General features: G+C 35.0%; 1 protein-coding gene across 12 annotated transcripts; it reads right to left on the bottom strand.

Annotated features, from left to right (window-relative positions):
* Positions 1-11643: 11643 nt before the first annotated feature.
* On the bottom strand, positions 11644-25121 carry LOC136208584 (uncharacterized). 12 transcript variants are annotated; one of them, XM_065999603.1, is made up of 20 exons: positions 24892-25121; positions 22938-22992; positions 20900-22265; positions 20074-20320; positions 19481-19644; positions 17488-19397; positions 17202-17360; positions 15811-16463; positions 15497-15661; positions 15267-15307; positions 15077-15173; positions 14955-14986; positions 14526-14860; positions 13395-13530; positions 13152-13294; positions 12959-13036; positions 12713-12839; positions 12386-12529; positions 12083-12316; positions 11644-11983 (listed from the first exon to the last, which is right to left on the bottom strand). In XM_065999603.1, exons 6-19 carry the CDS (start codon positions 19363-19365, stop codon positions 12204-12206), a joined length of 4101 nt encoding a protein of 1366 aa, XP_065855675.1. In that variant the 5' UTR covers positions 19366-19397; positions 19481-19644; positions 20074-20320; positions 20900-22265; positions 22938-22992; positions 24892-25121; the 3' UTR covers positions 11644-11983; positions 12083-12203. The 12 variants fall into 12 exon arrangements, with proteins under 12 accessions (XP_065855675.1, XP_065855677.1, XP_065855668.1 ...); XM_065999605.1 differs by having other exon boundaries at positions 12386-12466; XM_065999596.1 differs by having other exon boundaries at positions 12083-12529; positions 20074-20173; positions 20235-20320.
* Positions 25122-25574: the final 453 nt, after the last annotated feature.

Here is a 25574-nt window from a genome sequence, read left to right as displayed (position 1 = left end):
ATCCAAAGTAACCATGGGTTCAGAAATACAAACCAAATCCGGATGATTTACTTGACAAATGAGCTTCAATGCCCGTTGAGTCCCAGGGTTATTAATTCCCCTGCAATTCCAATACAACACAATCATGTGTAATTGATAATCGGCCTGTTCCGCCCCTTAGAGCGAGAATATGTATTAGTACCCGACATCTTGGCCTTATCCTTCTTTCTAGTTGTTATCCAGTCAGTATCCACATTTGGAATGTAAATATCTTTATTCTGAGGTCGTTCTGAGGAACCCGTCAAGTTACCTTCAGCAACTCGCTCAGCTGTACGAGGAGTATCGGTCTCTGCTGCTGGGTGGTCTTCCTCATCACTGCAGTCTCCCCAACGTTTGGAACCCTCCTCACTTCCCTGAGCTTCCAGATTGGCGGCGGGATGAAGAATTATTTGTAAAGTGTCTTCTGCTACTTTGTTTTTTTCCGCATCATCCGCGGCAGAAGTAGCGTGAGCTTCATTTGGTTCCGAATGAACATCCAGATTTTCATGTGTAGTAGGTGCCGCTCCACTCTTACTTGACTTCATATGCCTCTGCATTTGTGGTTTTACTTCTCTGTTGTTGCGCCTACACTGAGCCGTGGTATGCCCAATGGACGAACAAGTGCCACAAAGAGCCGGGAGCTTTTCATACTCTAAATAAACCCACAACTTCTGATTATCCGTATCCACTCTGAGCTTCGACTGAATATCCCTTGACAAATCAACATCTATCAACACCCTGGCGTAGTGGCCAAACTCTCCATTAACAGTATTATGATCCAAACGAATAGGCACCCCTACTACACGTGCAATACTCGCAATGATCCTAGTGTCCCAAAATTCCCAAGGCAAGTTGTAGAAACGTACCCAAACTTGCGCAGAGGTGAATTTGTGTGAGTCCGGATTGAATCCCGGTGTCCAAGGTGAAAACCGAATGATTCCAGGCTTGAGTGAAATGGGACCGAGGCCCCAAATAGTCTGTAGTGCATCCCTGTCTGGCATAATAATCTGGTAGAAACCCTTACTGTCACGATTATTAGTTTAATTAAGAGGAATTATTTAGGTATTAAATTAGGTGGTTAATTGAGTTATTATTTACTTGTTATTTCTTTAAATAGTTGTTATTTAGGAATGTTTTACAACTGTAACAGTTGTACTATTCACAGCTGTAGGAATTTGTACTGCTGCCACATCAGCAGTAGCTTTGCCTATTTAGAGTCTTTCTTTTGTAAGTTGCTATTATCAAAATATTATCAAATGAAGTTTATCTTCTTCCTTCCTATTTTCTCTGCTCCCTGCTCTTTTCTTCCCTAATTCTTTGGGTCCGTCTTCTACTTTATTCTTTTCTCCCCTTTACTTCTATTTCTGCCCTAGTGCTTGACAGTCAGGATCTCTAGTCCTGACATTGGTATCAGAGATTTCCTTCCTCCGGTCATGGAAGAATCTATTCAACGATGGGAACTACTTTGCAAGGAGCAACAAAACCTCGCAGAACTGTTTCGTAAGCAGCGACAAAACTCTCTTGAACGAACCAACAAATCTCTCATATCCTTGGCTCAACTGATTCTAGAAAAACAAGGAGTTTCAAATCCTTGTTTTGTTGCCTCCCAGCTGTTTGATGTAATGTCTGAGAACAAAGAAGAGGAAACCTTGCAAACCACCTTCCAGCTGTTCGATGAAATGCCTAAAAGGAAGATGGAGCTAACAAATCCCTATGTGCTGGGAAACATAGAAGATGTGCTGGAGCAGGCTTGCCTAACGAAGCAGACCACTACTGTAAATGTCACGCAATGTCAGGGTGAAGCTCTAAAGCATCAAATGGAGAAGGTAAGCCCCTCTGTTACCGAGTCTTACTCTCTACCATGTTATGTCATTGATTTAAACCCTGAACCCCAGTCTGCTGTTACATCTTACACCCCAAACAATCTTAAACCTAACCCAACTTTTAGATCCCCATTAATCACTACATCTTGGACCCAAAACACCCCAAACAGACATGATTTTGATCTGTTTAGGATTCAAGGTCAGAATCTTGTGAACCAAATTTTGTGCAAACAGAAGATTGAATCTAAGCATTTGCATATGCCTTGTGCTCTTGAAGACCCTATTCTTGGGGTTACTTTTGCATGCAAAGATACTAGCCCCAACAAGCTGAAGTTGGGGGTCGGTGCTTATTGGACAGAGAAAGGGAAGCCTCTTAATGTAGTGAAGCTTCAAATGGAGAAACCACCTGACAGATTTGATAAACTACCATATGACCTTGGTCCAAATGGGAAGGGATCAATTGATGATGGTGATCTGCAAACTATAAATCCTTATGTTGGAAATATTCTTCTATGGACATTTGGAAGACGTGAGTCTATTCTTAGGGTGAAGATAAAGGGACCTATTGATGGGTTTTTTGTTGCTATCAAGGATAACATATGCACGCCAGATATGCCTTCTACTGGTGGTTCCCGTTTTTTGGAGAACTTTCGAGCGTCGTACGATGCTAGATTGGTGAAGAAATTAAAGGAGAAGGGTGCTATTGTGATTGGGAAGACTAATCTGGATGAATTTGGTATGGGGCGTACTACTGGAGGTACATTTATGGTTACGTCAAAACCTTGGGGTTTATCTCAAGTTCCAGGAGGGTCATCAGGGCAATTTGCTGCAGCTGTTCCTGATAGGCAATGTGCGGTTTCAATTGGAAGTTATACTGGTGGAAGCGTAAGACTACTAGTGCCAATTTGTGGTGTTGTTAGTTTGAAGCCAACCTATAGCCGCGTCTCAAGATTTGGGCTCTTGGCTTATGTGTTTTCTGTTGATGTTATTGGATGCCTTGTTAAATCAGTTGCTGATACTGGGATCCTTCTTCATGCAATATCTGATTATGATATAGGCGATGCCACCAACAATGTGGGAGCGGTTCTTCATTTCATATCTCAATTAGCTTCATCCCATCTTGTCGAATCTAGATTACAGAAGCGGTTGAAGGTTGGTCTTATTCGAGAAACTTTTGATGACGACGTAGATTATGGAGTAAAATCTGCAATTAGTAATGCTGCCCCACACCTAACAGACTTAGGCTCCACCATGACAGAGGTATTGATAGAAGTAGTTGAAAATCATATGTCCCAAATGATAGTTGTAGATGAAATAGGTACAAACACTGAAGCAATGGTTGCAAGTACAATTGCAGAAATTGGGATGGTGCATCATTCTTTGGGAATGTTTGTTGGAGGAATACAGAGGGTGAAACTAAGGAATGAAGAAGCAAAGCACGGAGGAGTCCAGAAAACAGTGCTGGGAAGGAAGATTTATGAAGATGGATCACCTTACAAGAGACAGGATGCTAATTATGGCAATATGCTATTAATTTCAATCGGGGAATTCGCGAAGGATATATTGCTGCCAAAGAATGAGTTTACAAATCCAATAGTCTCTCAATGTGTAAATGTTTATGGTGTTGTTGGGCTTAAGGACCCTTTGATAGTTAAGGTTTCTTCGTTAGTTTCTCTAAATGAGGTTGAAGGGACATTTCCTGATGGAGTCAAACTGATTACAGTTCATGAGGTTACTACCAACGAAAATGGAAACTTAGAGCTAGCTTTCTCTGATTATCAAGCAACCTACATGGGTCCAATTGAATTGCTTGCAACCCCACGTTATGAGCACTTGCTTAAGTTGCTAACGACTATGAATGATGACCAGTTAGAGCCTTCAATTGTATTCTTAACAAGGTCAATATTGTTGAAACAAGTGCGAATTAAGGCTCTCCAAAATGGACATATCTCCATGGTCATTGGAACTCACAGTTTAATATATGACAGTGTAGAATTATCTGCTTTACGTATAACAGTGGTGGATGAGCAGCGCCTCTTGGGTATAATCCAAAGAGGAAGGTTTAATAGTAAGTTATATTACAACGCTGTAAGTAGGATTGCGACAGCCATTATTGATGGGTCTTCAAAAGGTGATGTCAACATGGAAATTATGAGCACAAGGGCTAAGCAATTGCTACAAAGCATTTCAGAAAAGAAGGGAAGGCACGTGAATTCAGCTGAATACGCAGAGGAAATACCACAAGTAGTTGAACTTTTTAAGAATCAAATTAATTTGGCTGAAGTCAAGTTCCCACTAGGAAATTTTGAGACTTTCAAGGAGTTCTTCATACAGGACTTAACACTTGGTGCGAGACAACTTATTTTCATAGTACATGATAAAGTTGTTGTTTGTGCATCTCAATGTTGTCTGATGGAATTTGAAAATGTCGAAGAAAGTGCAAGATTACAGATTGAAGGCTGGAAATTTTCTACTAGAGCCCTGAAGGGAAAGGAAATAAGCTCTACCATTTGTGTTGATGGATATTTAGTCATATTTCCATTGGCACCACAGGATTATAATCGATTTCATTCTCCAATTTCTGGAACCATAGTGCAATTTCAAGATGTGTCTGGGTATTTACACACAGTCAGTTCTGTAGCTGTCAATAGTGAGTACTGCACCATTTCCACAGAGAACAAGCTGATTTTTGTTTGTATGGATGCAACTATTATAACTTCTGCGCTTTACCTACTTACTATGGTATTTTTTAGAGCTGTTGCAACTATGGACAAGTTAACAGGTGACGATTTTCAAGGGACGGTAACAATTCTGGTGGCAGTTCTCTGTTTTTTCTACATTCTTGGGGACAAGAATGATCTAAAGGAGGGGGTATTGTCACGATTATTAGTTTAATTAAGAGGAATTATTTAGGTATTAAATTAGGTGGTTAATTGAGTTATTATTTACTTGTTATTTCTTTAAATAGTTGTTATTTAGGAATGTTTTACAACTGTAACAGTTGTACTATTCACAGCTGTAGGAATTTGTACTGCTGCCACATCAGCAGTAGCTTTGCCTATTTAGAGGCTTTCTTTTGTAAGTTGCTATTATCAAAATATTATCAAATGAAGTTTATCTTCTTCCTTCCTATTTTCTCTGCTCCCTGCTCTCTTCTTCCCTAATTCTTTGGGTCCGTCTTCTACTTTATTCTTTTCTCCCCTTTACTTCTATTTCTGCCCTAGTGCTTGACAGTCAGGATCTCTAGTCCTGACACTTACCCAATGATATAAGCTTCCAATCCATATTTCTCTTCCAAAGCTGATTCAGACGTTGCTTCAATTCGGCATGTTTCCAAGGGCGATCTCCCTTATTCAGAGATATCCTCCCAATGACTGAGTGCTGAAACGCTTTAACTCGTTCCTCATAAATGGCTTGTGGGACTTTAATGGCCTTGAAACCCCCTTCCTCTGAAATTAAAGGCTGCGACGGCGCTGGAATCGCCGTTGTGGTGACTGATTTCTTTACAATTGACGCAAAGGAAGGTGCGGGAGTTGAGGGATCCTTACTGATTGTAGTTTTTAGTTTGCTGTAAGACCTACGATCAAATAAATGGGCGATTGCGACATCTGATTCGGTTGCAGCGGTGGAAGAAGAAGCCATGGTGAATCTGATGAGAACGGCGACAAAAAAGACGGCAGAGCTAGGTCGCCGGCGCTAGGTCGCCGGCGGCGCTAGGTCGGCGGTCGGCGGCGCGCGGTCGGCCGGCGGTGCAAGGGTCTGATGCTGGCAGGTGGAGATTAGGTCATCGCAAGAGAAACCCTAGGTCGCCATTTTTTCTTCCGGTCTAATAAAACCGTGAGTTTTTTCTTACAGAGATACTTTTTATCATTAATCATTGAAATGATGTCATGGACTCTGCATCTTGCTGCAAACATATCATGCACATCTTCAAACAATTCTAAGCCCATCCCATATATGACCAAATCTTCTACTGGTATTCTATAATCAGGAAAGATGCTACAGATCAAAAGACATAACTCCGCTTCTGGTGGTATAAATTTAGACTTGTACCTATGTAGAGGTATGCAATCTGCCAAATCATTTGATGTTGACTTTAGCCTTAACCAAATTATCTTTTAACTTGTTTTTCAATTCGTTGGCAGCAGAAGCAATTTGTTGATCCGTAATGTGTGTTGCCATTTGATGCAAATTTGGATGGCTAGCAAAACTGGCTGTCAGAAATTATACTTATAAACTAAGTAACTACGTATTAAAAATGAACTTCCAACTTATAAACTAACTACATATATATTATCAATCAATCAGTCAAAATTATAGTTAAAGATTTTACCTTTAAAGTTTTCAGCTTCAGCTTGTAATACAGAACATGCTGTTGAATTAAGCGTCTTGGAGACCTCTATCTAGTACCTAAATGGAGAACAATAACAATAACTAAGCGAACAAAAAGGAGAAAGAGTACAGGGAAGAAGATGGTAGCAAGAATAATTATCCATAAATATATTCAATCTGTAGTATTTGAAAGTTTATTTTAGTATCAAAATAGAGTCCATAACAATGAAATACTTTCCAGTTCTAGTGGTAGTTAATTTATATCCAACTAATTATACCCAAATAGAATTATCAAAACACATGAATATATATTACATAGTAAGCTCAATAATTAAAATCCACATATAAACAATATAAAATTTCATAGTCAGTTCTTAATCAAATAATTAATTAGCCACTAATTCTTGGATTTTACCTAGAAATCTCCATGGCCCTTGTTTATTTTTAGCTGCTGCTTACTAATTTTAGTTTAAATTGGGGAAGAAAAAATAAAAACTCAACAGATATATGGTATATCTCCAGAATATATATCAATCAACTCTAAGTACGCTCAATTCAGAGAGAGGGACAGGTAAATGAATAAAATACTAATAATTAACTACTAAATTAGTCAATCAAATTAGGGATTAGGATTTTACCTAGAAATTGCCGTTGCCTTGTTTCTTTTCAGCTTCTACTTCTAAAACGCAGAAAAATCAAGTTCGGAATCTCCATCGAGGAATGTCTAATTAGTGAAGAAGAATCACACAGAGAATAATGAAAAGGCCAGAGAAAGAATAAGAATAATAGATAAAGTAGAGTGGAACAATTTACAGTTCACATCAGAGCTAGTCTCCATTATTGGAAAGACAAAAGGGTAAAGCTTTATAAAAGCAATTAAAGGGACATACCTGCTTTATAAAAGCTATGGATATTTTATTTAAAATTTGAAACAATCAAAGACTTATATTTTCAAACTCAGCGTAATTTTAATAATTTTCTTTTGACAATTCGGTAACAATATCTATGTTCTGCCTTTTATGGATATGATTTGTTTTCATGTGGAATTTAATTTAAGTTAAGGTTAAAATCGTCTCTAAAGTTAATAGAACCCAAATTGAATTTTAAAATTGAATTTTAAGTATAGTCTTAGTAACAATATCTTATAAATTAGTTCAACAATGCAATCGGTTTTAATACCTAAAATCTGTTATAACTGAGGCTAATATAACAAATATCGTCAATTTCAATTTCAAGACTGAGTTAGTATGTAAAATTCAATTCGGGTTAAATTAATCATGTTTGTAAACTTTAGAATTTTGACCCTTAATTCGAATAAGTCTACAACATATTGTGCATCAATTTCAACCAACTCGATCAGGTCCGTCTACAGCTCAAAGCCTCCATTAAAGTATAAAGACCTTGAGCTGCTCCAATGGCAATCTTGAGAGACAAGGGTTCAATTGTAGGGTCCAACATAATAAATAGAAGTTTACTAGGACTAAGCTAATACTACCTTTATTTTCTTGACTTTCTCAAAGGATAACCATATCTTCTAACATGTTGAAAGCAAGACATTTTCTTTATCTATCTATAATACAACAACAATAAAGCCTTAGTCCCGAAATGATTCGGGGTCGGCTAACATAAACCCTCATATAAAACCGTGAAATCAAGTCGTGTCAGCGACACAAATTCTCTCCCTCCACTATGTCATATCCACTACCATATTTTCCTCAATCCCCAATAAACTCATATTTTGGGACCGTATCCGTAATATTCAAAAGTTGGATACCCGTATCTGTCTTCCCAGACAAAAAACGATTGCATTTCATTTCAGAAAAAACAGAGGTAAACAGAGCAATTATGGTCGATCCTTATTTGAAGGGAAAACGAACAGGAATATCCAAAGGAGTACGTGGATCTTTATGTGCAGCAATAAATCTTATATGTATTTATATTTCATTTATATTTCATGTATCTAATAATTATGGTTAGATAAGAGTTTTATAATTTCTTTTATATGTATTTATTAGTTATATTACAAAAAATCAAATATAAAAATATATTTTTAATATTTATAAATGTACCCCAATATTTGTAATATTTACACGTTTCCCCCATGTTTTCGTGTCCTATGTTTTATAGAAAAGACGTTTCCCGTGTCCGTGTCCGTGTCGGATACCATATCCGTACCCGTGTCCGGGTAACATAGACCTTCTCTATCGATTCTCCTGCTAGCATCCTTTAAGTTTTTCCTCAACTGCTTATATTTGTTCTACTCGTTTTTCCTCAATTACTTCTATTTGTTCTAGTGCATCCACAACTTCTTTCATAAACAGGCGGCTAAAGTTCTGCTGCTAGTAAGATAGCTTTCAATGAGTATTGAACTTCTATCTTTACGTCTATAATATTTCTCGACTTTCTCTTCTGTGAGAGAATTGGCTTCAACCAATCAACCAGGTTTTGCTGCCCCCTTGGACGCCTTCAATCTAACAACCTTAATCATGTCATCAATTGCAGCAGCACTACGCCGAAGCTATATACATCGCTTTTCACATATAAATGACCTAATTATGATGGCAAAACACAATGACAGTTGATTCATATGCCTCTATATATATTTTCTAAGCTATACAACAGCATCTTATATCTTCAATTCGTGTCTTATCATGCTATGGAAAACGTTAATTAAACATGGCATCCACTATCTCGTCATTTAGTATCAGACTTCTGAGTTCGCACAATATTTTAACCTATGGCAATAAAAACCCATGTATTTCTATTCAAGTTTCAGTAAAGTCTGTTTGGCAACCAGAGCTGTCACATTGAATTCAAATCAGCAAAATTGAAAAATGTTTTTGCAAGAATGTTGGGCAGCATGTAGTTTGCAAATATATTTGCCTATTTCGTTGATTTGGATCTCAATTTGGCAGTCCCACTGCCTGAGTAGAAAACGTTATAGTAAAAAACTGAAACTTAAGTATATATAAAGGTATGAAACGCTAAACTAATAGTTTGACCTTGATAGCATCCGAATATTATCCTTGAGACAAATGTATAATAATAAAAGAAAGGAAGAAGTCTCCAGCATCATACCACGCCACGTGGACCATGATGAGACGCGCCATAACAAAGATATGCCATGATGAGAGCGAGTGAAAGAGACCCGCCATTGTTCTCAAGAGAAGAGGACATACGCCTTGACAGTTCCAAGAACGCCAAGGGGCGTCATTATAACCACCCATAAATGGGAATAAATATACTTAAATGGTAATTAACAGCCATTAAGTGAAGTAATGACATTATTGTTCGAATATAACATGATTAATACCAAAAGGTTACAAAAATCTATATAAATAGCAAGTATTCTAGGTTTTCTCACTAATTCTCCTAAAACTCTTATCAATTACTCTTATATTTCTTAAACAATATACTGACTTTGGCATCGGAGTGTCCCCCGCCAATTCTAGTGGCACCTCAAAAGGAAGAGATTCCGGCCAAGGAAGTTTACACAATTATCAGACCTTAACTACAAAATGACACAAATTAATGTTGTTAACAAATATATCCAAAGATTCAAGCTATGCACCTTAAAGATTTCACTTATCCCGTTTGGTTCAATTGTTTGTTGATTAATTATTAGTATTCGATAAAATTATGATCATATATTGTGTTTGTTAGTATATAAAAGGACTAATAATATGAGTATTTCAAATCAATCTAACAAATACATATAAAAATGTAATGTAATTCCAAAATGAATAAAGAAAATCTAAATAAAAAGGGTGGCCCGGTGCACTATGCGTCCCCGCTTAAGCGAGGGTCCGAGGAGGGGTCCCACAACAACGTTTACCGTTGCACCAACTTGCCCTCAAAGAAAATCTAAATAATTTTTAAAAAAATCAAGGGATTGAACTCCGAATACATGTATTCAAAATAACTCAAGTTATAATTCTATTTGAAAGCTAATAACTACATAGTAGCAAAAAGGAACACAATAAACTGATACTAAATTAGAAGGGTTAAATCCCAAAAAAAGGTCACTTGAAGGGAAGTATTCTCAATCTGGTAATAGTTGGAGAAATAATTTTCTTGAAAAGGTTGTTTTTAACTATGTAGTAGAAAAACAACTCTATCGCAGCGGGTCCACAGCCGTAATTATACCTTGTGGGCAAAAAAGGCAGCCCGGTGCACTACGCGTCCCCACTTAAGCGATGGTCTTGGGAGGGATCCCACCACAAGGGTGTACTGGGAGCTAGCCTTCCCCTGTCATTTTTTGGCAAGAGGCCGCTCCTAAGACTCGCTCCTAAGACTCGAACCCGTGATCTCTCAGTCACACGACCACAACGTTTACCACTGCACAATAATGGAAGTGTTTTTAAGCACATAGTTAAAAACAGCCCCTCTAAAGGAATTATTTTCCAACCATTACCAGGTTGGGAATAATTTCCTTAAATGGCCCCTTTTGGGATTTAACCCAAATTGATCACCATTTCAATCAACAATTCAATTTTAAGCATCAAACCATCATTTTAAGCAGGCACTTCAACTATGTAATTTCATATATTCATCAGTTGATGGAAAGAGAGTGATTCTATTAGCAAAATCCAATTCTCCAGTTTCTAATTCGCTCAATGCACAAATCAATATTTTCCATATAAATCCTCTATATAGTATATATGCAGGTCGTAGATGGGGGTGTGCAAGGAACCCTTCCGCACAGAACCCAAAATTCAAAATTTAAAACTTGCTTAGTTAAATATATATATATATATATATATATTAGCTTAATTGAAAAAAAAAAATTAATATAATGTAATAAGATCCATTTCCACCCTTTCACTACATTGAGTGCATATGTCAGTTAGTTATTCAACCATTTAAAATCCACACCCTTCCAAATTCATCCATCTCTCTTTATATTTTCTTAACACAAAAATCTATTAAATATGAAGGGTCTGATAAAAATTTAGCAGAGTCCCCCAAAAAGTAAAAAGTTTAAGACCGGCCTATATATAAGTAAAAGCATATGTATAAAGGGCAGCCCGGTGCACTACGCGTCCCCGCTTAAGCGAGGGTCCGGGGAGGGGTCCCAGCACAAGGGTGTACTGGGGGCAAGCCTTCCCCTGCCAATTTTTTTTGGGCAAGAGGCCGCTCCTAAGACTCGAACCAACAACGTTTACTGTTGCACCAAGGCTCGCCCTCAAGTAAAAGCATATGTATATATAAAAAAAAAATACACCAAGATCAGAACAGTATGAGTTCACACTGAATAAAGTCAGAATGACATTATATAAATGGGTGAAAAGAACAGAAATGTAATTGTATAACATGCATTGAAATGAACTGAATTTAGCAGAGAAACATAGCATGACCGTTTCGGAATCACATCTTAAATTCCTCGCATCCAATTCAATCACGAGTGTTCGTATTCTAACAAAGATTCAACCTTTATCACTTCCAGTAACTCCCTCTGGCCCACACAACATTGCAAAATAAACTATGGGACTTTGAATTAACCGAAATCCACACACAATCAACAGAATATATGTGATACAAGTGATTTCCAAATTCATATCAAGTTTAGCTAATAGCTAGAAGCTCATTAACCTAATTCTACTCAGCGATGGATGCTTCGAACAATTCAATTCAAAAAAATCAAATTTCAATAGATTACAATTAGTGCAAAAGCAAAACAACACCTGTCTTCGAGGAACTAGAGAAAAAGATGAAGAAGTTGCTTGTACGTTTTTTCCAAACTTTAGACTGTATTATCAACATGCAATTCTGTGAGGTGTTTTTGCCAAACTTTGCACTGTATCATCAACCTGCGATTTTCCGCAGTAAAAGCCATAGGTACATTAATTTTGAAAGGATACTGAAGGACACAAAAAGCCAACGGTAAAGTAGGATAGAAAAAGCAGTACTTTATTGCTGATTGAAACATCAGCTGTTTCCTTCTAAAACAGCAACCAGGAGCTGTTTTCTATTGCTGTTAGGAGTGAAACAGCAAACAAGAAATGGAAAAGGGTGAAATGAACACCCTCCCTACTCGTTTTCTTTTTCTTTGAATGCATCTATTTGCTGTAATTCCTTCAAAACTTCTCCGATGGACGGACGTTTTCTATGATCATCTTTTGTACATCTTGAAGCAAGCTTTGCTGTCATTAACATTGCTATTGGTGAGTACTGGCCTTCCATTGTTGAGTCCATTAAGTTTTCCAACTCACTTTTCTTTGATAGGATTGGCTTCAACCAAGCAACCAGGCTGCGTTGTTCTTCTGGACGATTATGGTCAATCGCCTTTAAGCCTGTCATTAATTCCAAAAGCACCACACCGAAGCTATATACATCACTCTCCACAGATAGACGACCTGATTAATATATGATTGTAAAACCATTACATCAGCTCATTCATATATGGTTTGCCTGAGCTTAAAAAAAAGTAGAGCTTGTAATTCTTAAGAGCTCAACTGACAAATAAGCCTTAAATTGTGAAATGGTTTCATTTCTTCAATTAATTACGAAATTCAACAAAATGTTAAGTATATTATTACCTGTTCTAAAATAGCCGGGATCAAGATAACCAAATGTTCCCATAACCCTGGTTGACAAATGTGAGAACCCATCTGAAGGCCACAATCTTTCCAACGGATCAAGACCTGATATGTTAACATTGTCACTCTGCAAACAACAGAAAAATAATACAAACTAAAGTCCAGATCTGATCTCAAGTCACCAATCTTGCCAAGCTAAAGTTTGACATTCGAAAAAAAAAAAAAGAGTGAAATGTCATATTTAACCATGGTTGTCATATGTGGGTCCCCATCCAAAGGGTCCCATATGGCCAGGCCAAAATCTGTTATTTTTGCATTGTAATCCTGCAAACAACAGAAATTTAAAGAATAGGAAGTGAATGCTTCACATCACTAAAAAATATCATAGATAGATATCAATAAATTTTAGTATTGAGGTCCATTTATTAAAACAACTCACACTATCAAGAATTATATTTGCAGACTTGATATCTCTGTGAATAACTTTTTTTCCTGAAGTATGAAGAAAATTAAGACCCCGAGCTGCTCCAACGGCTATCTTGATCCGCATGTCCCAAGACAAGGGTTCAATCCCAGGATTTCCTAACCAAAAAACAATCTAATGGTCAATACAAGTTGTAACGACTATGCTCATCCAATCCTTCATCTTTTTCAACTCTAGACTGTTCATATCAATCCTTACTTCCGTGAAGATGATCAAACAAGCTTCCCCTCTGCATAAATTCATACACAAGGAGTAATTCTCTATCCTCCCAACAATATCCTATAACTTTAACCAAGTTTGGATGTGATTGCCTTTCAAGAGCTTTCACCTCTGTCTGCATTATCAATTAAAAACAAATATAGTTAGTATAAATACAAAGGCTTATATAGACATCATACATTATAAATTTAGAAGGATAATTGTGCAATTTAGGATCTGCAACTTGTCAATTTGGTCGATTGAGATCTCTATAAATTTGAGACCAATTTAGGGTCTACACTCATAAATCAAAACAATTAAGGATCTCCCTCTAATTATGTTAATGAATAGTTAATTTCATCAATTATCACATCAAAATAAATTTCAGTCTATGAGAAAAAAGCCAGGCAGGACCAACTTTGAGAGAAATGATAGAACATAAAGTTAGCATAAATGTGAAGGCCTATTATGGGCCTGAGCCAAGCTTTGGCCTGCTCATGCTCGGCTCGTCAGAAAATAAGCTCGAGCTCAACATCCTGCTCATGAGCTACTCGCAAGCAGCTCGTTTATTTGTACACAAGCTTTGCTCATGAGCAGCTCTTTAATTTTGTTCATGAACTTTTGCTTGCTAGTAGCTTGTTAATTATGTACTTTAATTATGTTCATTTGAAATTTCTTTAACACAAAACTACATAGTTTTGAAACCTACAAAACTGTAGTTTCACACAAAATTACGTAGTTTAACATTTCCGCTTTTTTAGAAATACTTTTTTTTAAAAAAATAATCGAACCAAAGTTGCTCACGAGTCTGTTCATGAACATTATAATCGAGCTTGTTCATCAACGTATAATAGAGCCACGTCGCGAGCTTTCGAGCCGAGCTTTGACATGCTCAAACTCGACTCGTTTAATCAAGCCGAACGCCCAGCCGCTCATGAGCGGCTCAGTTCATTTACATCTCTAGGCTTACATAGACATTATACATTTTTTGTTGTTTTCCTTCCTCTCTCTTAATGGCCTCACATTTGAAGAAAATAGAATAATCAATAAATGCTTCAAACATTATAATCTTTCACATGAGGAATAATGGCAGTAAATCATAATGTTATCAAAACAAAAATGAACATATACCTGCCACTCCTGAAACCCTTGGCTACTTCTTTGGTTCCATTTCTTGATAGCAACTGCCATCCCGGTGCCAGTTTTGGAGGGTGAAAAAGTATTTTCTTTTAGCCATCCTTTATATACTTCACCAAAACCACCTTTACCCAACAAATTATCTGAACTGAAATTCTTTGTAGCAATCTTCAGATCAGCAAAGGTGAATTCTTTCATGTAATTTGGTCCCTCCAATATATGACCATATAGATTTGACTCTTCATTTTCTTCACTTGTAGCAAAAGAGCACTGACTTGTTGGAATAGAAATAATAGATGAAGGTTCGCTGTAATTATCATTTGATGACCCTTTCAACACAAGCACAAAAATAATAAATCAGCTTCCGAAAAGTCGTAGAGAAATTCATAGTACAACAAAAAGAACAGCTGAGGAGAAAAAGACCTGGTGTAGGACTGTTGGGGCTGATTGTGGAGCTGGGATTAGCATGATTAAAGTGGTAATCAATATATAAACTGTAATTTATAAAAAACAAAAGAAAAAGTATAACAAAAAGAAAGACTTGCCTCTTCACTTGACCATTTGGATTTTCCTCTCCACTTGCAGCAGCAGAGCTTTGACTTGCAATAATGAAAGGTTCGCTGTAAGTATAATTTGATGATCCTTTTAACACAAAAGCAAAAAAACAGTAGATCAGCTTCCAAAAGCAGAAAAATTCAAAGCAAAACACCGAAGACAAGCTAAAGAGAAAAATACCTACTGGAGGAGGGCAACTGGAGCTAATTATAGAGCTGGAACTAGCATGATTGAAGTGATCATCAATATAATAAAAGGGAAAAAAGTTCAAAATGTAGATTTAATTGATGCTCGGATATGAAAACATAATAAACTAAAAAAAAAAAAAAATTAGAGAAATATAATACTAGAGCTATCCATTTTGTAGAATATCATAAATGCAATAAGAAGTATAAGAAAAGAACTTTTACCAGTTCAAAGAATTTGGATCCTTCAAAATTTGACTATTTGGATTTGCCTCACTTACAACAGTAAGCAATGGACTTGCTGCAGAAGAACCAGAACTGTTTGTGCTCATCCTGGAGCTAGGATTAGCATCATTTGAGGGAATGCCAAAGAAATTTCCCATCATGCAACTGTTTTCATTAAAAAAAAGGTTAGCAAAGTACGTTAATAAGTAATTTATTTTGAATCATCTAATAAGAACTTTAAAAAGAAAGCAAGTGCTCATGTAAAATATACAAGATCATAAATGTCATAAAAAGTATAAGAAAAGAAATTTTACCGCTCCATAGTTGCATTAAGATCTCCCCATATTAAATATAAGCTTCCATTTATTTGTATTCTTTTCAGCATTGGCGTCCACAATGACCCATAAGAGAAACATTCCATCTTATTGCATTGATTAAATTTCAAAGTTTCCAATGAACGTAATTCAATTGGATAAATCCCACTTGAGAAAGTCCTAAGATTGGGCATATGTTGAAGTTCCAAAAGCTTTAAGTGAGGGAACACGATTTTGTTTGCTGTCTCATTTTCATCCTCTTTTAAAATGATTTCCATCTTCTCACAACGATTAATATATACTTTCTGTAGCTGAACCAAAAGTTTGGCTACTCGAGGCGAGAAAAGATATAATAAGTTCTGACATTCTGATAAAACTAAAAGTTGCAAGTTCTGGAAGGCCATAATCTCTAGTGGAACTGAAAACCATATATGCATTAAGTTTCGTAGACCATAAAGCTCTAACTCTTTCAAAGAATTAAAGGCTCTAGTAGTAACATGGTTTTCCTCAAACAGAAATATAACTTCTACTTCATCGCAAAATGCTATTTTAAGTCTTTTCAAACTTTGCAACCATTTTTCCGTCAATTTGGATGAAAATGCATTGTACGTCTCCATATGGCTAGGTATGTGATGGTTCTTGATAGGTGAAACCTTCCACATAAAAAAAAAAAAAAAATCATAAGTTGACAAAAAAAAAAGAATTTTTGTTTTACAGGCCAATGTGCAAAGATATAGATATAAGTTGAATGCCATCACAACATGTATTCTAAAACTGAGGCAATTTTTAGTAAAAAGAATTCTCCCATCAAATCTTTAATCTTTTAATCATTAAATATTCTTACATAATATAATAGTTTTTTCTTTTTTAATTTATTTGAAAGTTTATATTTACTCAACTTTTAATCATTAAATGACTTTCAACTAATATAAGAGAAATTTTATACCTGTTTGTTGGAAACAAGTTGTCACAGTTTCCCACTGCTTATTGAAGTTGGTGGTGGATAAATGATTTCCTCATCATCAACGCAAATTTCGTTCAATCTTGATCCTCCCATGCTATTTGATACAATCTATCAATGAGAAACTCACAATCTTAATTTATCATTAAAACTATTAATCGATGTTTTGTATTTGTAAATATTAAACTTTGTTTTACAGGCGAGTGCGCAAAGATATAGATATAAGTTGAATGCCACAACAACATGTATTCTCAAAATAAGGCAATTTTTAGTAAAAAAAGAATTCTCCCATCAAATCTTCAATCTTTTAATCATTAAATAGTCTGAAATAATGTAATAGTTTTTTCTTTTTTAATTTACTTGAAAGTTTATATTTACTCAACTTCTAATCATTAAATGATTTTCAACTAATACAAGAGAAATTTTATACCTGTTTGTTGGTAACAAGTTGTCGCAGTTTCCCTCTGATGTTGGAAAAAAGTTGTGGCAGTTTCCCTCTTCTTATTGAAGTTGGTGGTGGATAAATGATTTCCTCATCACCAACGCAAATTCCGTCCAATCTTGATCCTTCCATGCTATTTGAGACAATCTATCAATGAGAAACTCACAATCTTAATTTATCATTTAAACTATTAATCAATGTTTTGTATTTGTAAAACAGAATAACCATCCTATGAAAAATTAAAGAAACTTGAAATTTATTGCTATGTTTTTACCTCATTAGTTGTCAATGCATTGGTGCCACCGTAAAACCAATCAATTGAAGTATCATTGTGTACCAGAAACCCAACCAATTTTGGAAGTGAATGCAAATCAAGTTCTTCAATAAAGTAATGCACAAAGGGGTTGTCATCCTCCTTGTCTTGGAAGAAAATTCCCTCCATTTCATTACAATCAAGTATCTCTACGCTTTTGAGTTGTGAGCATCCTTTAACAATTGATAGCGGAAGCACATATTTCAATTTATGACAGAACCAGATGCTTATCTGACTTAAATTCTCAAACCATTGTAACTTTGTCCATCTTCCATGCCATATTTCTTTTAGATTAGATAATATTGATAGATGTAGACTCTCCAACTTCGAGAATAAATAATTATCTTCTGATAGAATTTGCTTTTCTATCGTATCAACTATGTATTCTAGCTCATCACATTCAGAAATAATCATCTTCTGTAACTGTGGAAAGTCATAGTCTTCTAGCTCGAACATGACATTCTTCAAATTTCGCACTCTTGTCAAATTCAATTCTTCAGTTCTACTCATCAAATCACAAATACCACTTTCTTTGATATCATATGCATCACCAGTGAGTTGCAACACATTTATTGAATAATATTTTCCAAGTGGTCTATATTTCAGATTATTTGGCACAAGAATTTTAAACCGTTGCATATTCTTGAAAATTGGCGCCCTTTTAGGCAAAATTGAAGCTTTTGGCACCACAATTTCTAATGCATTTAGCGAACAAGATACTATCTCACTAATACTTGCATTCATCCTCTCCCCACCATTGATCTCATTAATCCTTGCACTGATTCTCTGTTTATCATCGCAATCATCCTCTTCCCATGATCCCCATTCATCATAACCATCATGTTCTTCTTGTGCCCTACATCCCCATCTTCTAAAGCTTAATGGTAGGTACAACTCTTCTAGTTTCAACATTCTCGACAATACACCTGGTGGAATCCATGCAATGTTCATTTTTCTTAAGTCGAGAAACCTCAGATTACCAAGTTGTCCCATCTCTTTAGGAATATCCGTTAAACTTGGGGTCGAAATTGAAAGAAATTCCAAATCTATCAGACCTCCAATGCAAGACATATCTTCAAATCTAAGTACCTTAAGACGCAACATTCTAAGATTACTTAGGACATCAAGTGACTGTGGCAGTGATTGGACGTCCAAAGACAGAACTAAGAGCTCTTTTATACCTTCAAAAAGGTCAACTGGAATGCTTTGTGAATCTTCCCTATGTTGAAGTTGTAGGAAAGAAAGCTTTGGACACTCAAAATAAAAAGGACGTTGGTTGATTGTTTTAAGAACAAGTGAAAGTCCATAGCAATATTTTTCCCAATTTGTGCTTGGCCATGTTCTCTTCACAGACTCAGGGAAAAATTCTAATTGATATTTTGAGGCAATTGACTTTGCTAAATCAAAAGCAGTATCCAGTATTTTGACATATCGATCACCGTACTCTCCCTCCCATAAACAAAGTTTATTTAGGTAATAGGGTGGTAGTCGATGATTAATGAACTTAATTAGACCGTCAACTCTACATCTTGCTTGAGACATATTATGCACATCTTCAAACAAGTTTAGAGCCATCCCATACATAACCAAATCTTCAATGGGTAATCTAAAGCCTTCAGGAAACATACTACAAAACACAAGACATAACTCAACTTCAGTTGGTATGGATCTGTCCACTTCATTTGGTATAGATACATCGGCTTCAATTGGTGTAGGCTGAGGTATACAATTTGAGCTACACGCCCAATCATTTGATTTTGACTTCAGCTGTGGAAAAATAATATTTAACTTCTTTCTCAACGCATTGGAAGCCTTAACAAGGGCACTAAATGATCCCATTTGATGTAAATCAGGATGGCCAATAGAACTGCCTGTCATCAATTATACTTCATAACTAACCAAACATATACTAATAATTCCTACCAATCAATCAAATTATGGTTAAAGATTTTACCTAGAAGTTGAACTTCTAGTTTTCAGCTTCCACTTCTAATGCACAAAACACAGTAGAATTAAGCTTCCTCAAAACCTCCCGTGGCTAAATGGAGAACTCGAAAATGAAAATGAGAAAGAATTTGGATTGAACTCGAAAATCCATCTGTTTGACATATACTCAATCTGCAGTAGTTTACATACTACCTTAATATCTATGATTTCTAGTTTATACTGAATCAACAATATTGGAACAATAAATTATTCCCACAATTTCTCTATATATCAATAAAAATGAGAGAAACTTCTGTATAATAGAGATAAATCCACATCCAAACAATATAAAATCACAAGGTCAGTTCTCAATTAAATGATTAATTAACCACCAATTGTTAGGTTTTACCCAGAAATCTTCGTGGCACTTGTTTCTTTTTAGTTTCTGCTTCCAAATTTTAGTTTAAATTGAAAAAAGAAAATCATTAAAAGATGAGGAATTTACATCAATCAACTCCCAAGTACACTCAACTTAGAGAGAGAGAGAGAGAGAGAGAGAAGGAATCTAATACCAATAATTAACTACCAGATGATCAATCAAATTAGGGATTAGGATTTGACCTAGAAATTGCCGTTGCCTTGTTTCTTTCCAGCTTCTGCTTCTACTACACTACACTGGGCTACTATGAAAAACCAAGCTCGGAATGTCGATCAGAACTGCCTGTAATAAATTAATCACGTATATATTATCAATCAACCAAATTTATAGTTTAAGATTTTACCTTTTAAAGTTTTCAGCTTCAGCTTGTAATACACAACATGCTGTAGAATTAAGCTTCTTGGAGACCTCTCTCTATCTAGTAGCCAACTGGAGAACAATAGCTAAGAGAATGAAAAGGAGAAAGAATCTAGGGAAGAAGATGGTAATAATTATCCATAAATATATTCAATTTGTAGTATTTGAAATTTTATTTTAGTATCTAAGATTTCTAATTTCCCAGAAATCAACTATCGAACAATGAAATATTCCTGTACATAAACCCAAAATCTATCCATAATAATGAAATACTTTCCAGTTCTAGTGGTAGATTGGTAGTTAATTTCTATCCAACTAACTATACCCAAATAGAATAATCAAAACATATGTATATATATAGTAAGCTTCTCAATCATCAAAATCCACATCCAAACAATATAAAATCACATGGTCAGTTCTTAATCAAATAATTAATTAACCACTAATCCTTAGATTTCACCTGGCCCTTGTTTCTTTTTAGCTTTTCCAAATTCTAGTTACAAAAAGAACTCGACAGATATATGATATATCTCCAGAATATATACCAATAAACTCCAAGTACATTCAATTCAGAGAGAGGGACAGATAAATGAATAAAATACTAATAATTAACTACTAATTGATCAATCAAATTAGGGATCAGGATTTTACCTAGAAATTACCGTTGCCTTGTTTCTTTTTTCTACTTCTAAAACACTAGACTGCACAGAAAAATCAAGCTCGGAATCTCCATTCAGCAATGGCTGATTAGTGAAGAAGAATCACGCAGAGAATAATGAAAAGGTCAGAGAAATATTAAAAATAAGAATAAGAGATGAAGTAAAGTGAATAAGATGGCAGCTAGTGATGATTTACAGTTCACATAAGAGACTCCGTTATTGGAAAAGACAAAAGAGTAAAGCTTTATAAAAGCTTTTGGAGGTTTTATTTAAAATTTGAAACAATCAATAGGGTTTATATTTTCAAACTCAGTGTAATTTTAAGAATTTTCATTTTGACAATTCGTTGACAATACAGTAAAACCTCTATAAATTAATAATGTTAGGACCATGAAATTTTATTAATTTATAAAGGTTATTAATTTATCGAGTATAAAATTAGTGATCTGGCCTAAGTCGGGACCAGAAGAAATTATTATTTTAAAGATGTTATTAATTTATCGAGTATTAATTTATGAAGGTTTGATTGTATCTATTTTCTTCCCTTTTATGGAATATGATTTGTTTCCATGTGAATTTAATTTGATGACAGGGTTAAAATGGTCTCTAAAATTAATAGAACCCCAAATTGAATTTTAAGTATCAACCCAGTCTTAATAAAAATATTTGATAAATTAGTCCTAAAATACAATCAGTTTTACACAAATACAATCGGTTTTAATACCTAAAATTTGTAATATCGGAGGCTAGAATATCAAACATTATCAATTTCAGGGCTAAGTTGATATCTGAAATTTTATAAGCTTTAGAATCATATTGACCCTTGATTCAAATAAGTCTAGGACACATTGTGTGCATCAATTTCAACTTTATTCAAACATACTGAAAGCAACACATTTTTTTACTCAAAGGATAACCGTATCTTCAAACATTCTGAAAGCAAGACATTTTCTTTATCTATCCATAATCAAATTAGAAAAATTATACATTCTTTGAGTAACCACTCCCAGGTCCCAACTAAAACAAATAACTAGAAAAATAACCCTCATCTAATCAAACAGTTCACAGTAAGATTTCTGGAACTTCTCTCCAATTAATTTTCTTTTCATTTAGCTTCAGAACGAGAACTTACGCCATCAAGCAGAATATCTGAGAACCTGCACGTGTAGTGGTGCAACCGAAGTACCACCAGACTAGGAACGCACCCGCACTTCGTGGGTAACACGAATGTAGCTCCAAAATGAAGGCCTTTGGGCCTACCACTTCTGTTCATAAATAACCGTGTGAAAATATATACCCGCAGCACTATTCAGAAGATTGAGTAGATTGAGATAGATACCTATTTTCCCTTCCATCTCCTGACATTAAAACCATGAAACTTGAAAGGTTTATTAATATTACTAATTTGACTAGCGGGCTTATCTTGTGCAAACTCTATTTGTTCAAAATCTCTTAAAAATTGTTGGTGAACTAACTAATAAAATATAATTAAATGTATATATATATATATATATGTATGAGGCACAATGGCGTTTATGCGAAGCTATAAAGTTGAGATAGACGCGAATATCTCGCTCTCTTTAAAGAGATTCGAGTCCTCTACGGCTAACAAAACTTTAAACCGACGCAGTAAAAACACATGGACTCGTCTCGTTATTAGTGTGTAACAATCACTCAAGCTCAAACTCCTCCCTCTAATAACATATTTCTCTAGCTACTTGAAGAACGAAAAAAACATTATTTTTAAGAAAAATAAGCTAGAAAATGGTAATAGAATCAGAAAAGAAACGGAAACAAAATACAAAAACACTAACGAAGAAGAGTTTCCATGCAGCATAAATCGGAAGTGCATAAAATGGAGTTTATACGGGTATTGGAACCTTTAACTTTTCCCTTAAAATAAATGCAAGAAACTTACCAATTAAATTAAGTTTAGTTTATCTATAATAGACATATAAAAGGTCAACCATTCAACTTTTATATACATGACAACTCAACATTATTTATTTATTTTCCGATTAGTTTTATACCGTCGTAGCACAAGCAATCTTGATAATTTACTTCTGGAGTGCCTCAGCATTCAACCTGGAAAAAACATTGCAAGTATGACGAATTCAAATTTCAAGTTTTACAATGATGAATTAGCTTATGCAAATATAACAGATTTAGAAAATAAAAATAAAGAAATTAGTATAGCATAAATAAGGTAAATTGTATTAATCAGTGAAGTTTGCGATAAGTTTAAAAAGGCTTAATAACTTCCCAGCCTCCCAAATTGTCCCAATACTGCAATTGACCCACCGGACTTAGACTTGTGATAACTAACCCCTTCAACTTGCTTATTTGAAACAAATAACCCCTTGCTCAATTAGAACAAATAACTCCTACACCCAAAAAACATTCTACATAATATTACATCAGAAATAAAAGATTTCCAAAATATCAGTTGCTAAATCTAACTAATCTACTGATACATTAACTAAAAGGCAAAAAGAAACTCCCGAAATCACAAATATTAACCTATTTGAGGGATTATTTGTTCTAAATAAGTAAGTTGAGAGGGTTAGTTGTCACAAGTCTAAGTTCGAAAGGTCAGTTGCAGTATGGAGACAGCTTGGAGGGACTGGGAATATATTAACCCTTTAAAAAATATCATTAAACTTCATTTTGTTTTAATAAGTTCAATAAATTCATTGAACTTTGATTTTTATTTCAATTAAGTCATTCCAATTAATTCAGACAAAAAAAATCATTGGAATAGTGACATGACAACAGTGTTGAAAAAACTTCTTATGTAATAACACTCACATTCCAACTATGTGTATACCACGTGACAATTAAAAAAATTAAAAACTGTATTTTTTAGATTTAACGTGACAATTTCAACCAATTCAATTAAGTAAATAGCAAATATAATTTTTTTTTCTCCTCATGTGGCTGCCAAAAGTTAATCATGTCTAACGTGACTATTATGCCACTTTTCAAGCACCTTTTTCTGTCTGAAATGACTGAAATAACTTTATTAAAATAAAAAGAAAAATTTCATGGCTGAAGTTGAGTTACCTTTTTAAAATTAACTCTAAACTTTACTGAGTACCGGGGCAATTAATCCAGCATATACATCAAGCTATCCATGTGTATCATTAAAATATATGGATTTCAAAAGCAATTGAAATAACACTATATCGTCATCAATGATTATTGAATTTGATCAGTCACCATTAGATCTAGTTTTATTAAATCAAAGCCTTAGAATGATTTTAATCTCCACCTTCAAATTCTAATAAGTTTACATTTAACGGTGACCGGCCAAATTCACTTACTGACCGGATGAAAACTACATCATCAATGTAAAAATAAAAAAAATGACCTAACACATTTGCAACCCCTTGTATTTATCTAAAAAAATCAATTGATCCCTTATACTTTTAAAACGTCTTATTTACCCTGTCAACTTGCTTAAAGTGACATGTTACCTCTCAAGGCAGCCTTTCGGCCTCTGGAACTTGCTTAAAGTGTACGCATTTCAACTTCACCAAAATTTCTATTTACTCTGCCGCGTAGATCTTATTGGTCACTAAGTCATGACTTTAAAAGCAAGTTCATGAAGTAAATATGACGTTTTCAAAGCATAGAGAGACACTTGAATTTTCTGAACAAGTAAAATAGCTAGAGCAAAAAAAAAAAAAAAAAATACAACATTTAAAAAGTCTTATTTACCATCTCAACTTGCTTAAAGTGACATGTTACCTCTCCGAATTTTCTTAAAGCAACCTTTTGGCCTCCGAAACTTGCTTAAAATATAAGCATTTTAACTTCAACAAAATTTCTATTTACTCTACCACAGAGATCTTAGTGGTCACTATGTCACTTTAAGTAAGTTCAGGAAGTAAATATGACGTTTTTAAAGTATAGGGAGACAGTTGAATTTTCTGAATAAGTACAAAAAAAAAAAAATAGTATAATTAAGAAAAGAGATTTCACCTCGTCAAAGTTGCTTTAAGATCTCTCATAAGTGAATATGAGTTTCCATCTATTTGTACTTTCTTGAGTATTGGTGTATCTAAAGACCCATAAGAGAAAACTTCCATCATATTGCATTGATTCAGCATCAAATAAGAGCATTGGTGTATCCTAACTTCTTATTTACTCCCTAACTTCCTTAAAAGTGACTTGTAGCTCTCTGAACTTTCTTAAAGTAACATTTTGCCCCTGTACTTGCTTACAATGGTCTATTAGTCCCTGAACTTTCACCAAAATCTCTCTTTGCTCTGCCACGTAGATATTAGAGAGCTAATAAGCCACTTTAAGTAATTCATGGATAAATATAACGTTTTCCAAGTATAAGAGGACAATTGAATTTTCTGAACGGACATTAGGGGTGTATTAAGCAAATATATATATACAAGAAAAGAGATTTCACCTTGTCAAAGTTGCATTAAGATCTCCCATAAGTGAATATGAGCTTCCATCTATTTGTACTTTGTTGAGCATTGGTGTATCTAAAGACCCATAAGAGAAAACTTCCATCATATTGCATTGATTCACCTTCAAAAAATCTAAAGATGGAAATTCCATAGCATGAATCACACTAGAGAATATCTTAAGGTTAGGCATATGATGAAGTTCCAAAGCTTTTAGTCTAGGAAACACAGTGTTATCTACAT

Source organism: Euphorbia lathyris, chromosome 10 (genome assembly GCF_963576675.1).
Source record: "Euphorbia lathyris chromosome 10, ddEupLath1.1, whole genome shotgun sequence".
In the NCBI taxonomy this organism is placed as follows: Eukaryota; Viridiplantae; Streptophyta; class Magnoliopsida; order Malpighiales; family Euphorbiaceae; genus Euphorbia; species Euphorbia lathyris.
The sequence above is the reverse complement of the archived record's forward strand: the minus strand, read 5'-3'. Positions and strand labels throughout refer to the sequence as shown.

Bases quoted from the DNA above. Each gene is read 5' to 3' on its own strand.
- LOC136208584 (XM_065999594.1), bottom strand. From the start codon at position 19,365: ATGGGATCATTTAGTGCCCTTGTTAAGGCTTCCAATGCGTTGAGAAAG. The intron at 16,464-17,201 runs GTATAAAATTTC...TTTATGTGGAAG, and splicing joins AACTTGTTACCAACAAACAG to GTTTCACCTATCAAGAACCA. The intron at 12,840-12,958 runs GTTAAATATGAC...TGTTGTTTGCAG, and splicing joins ACCCACATATGACAACCATG to AGTGACAATGTTAACATATC.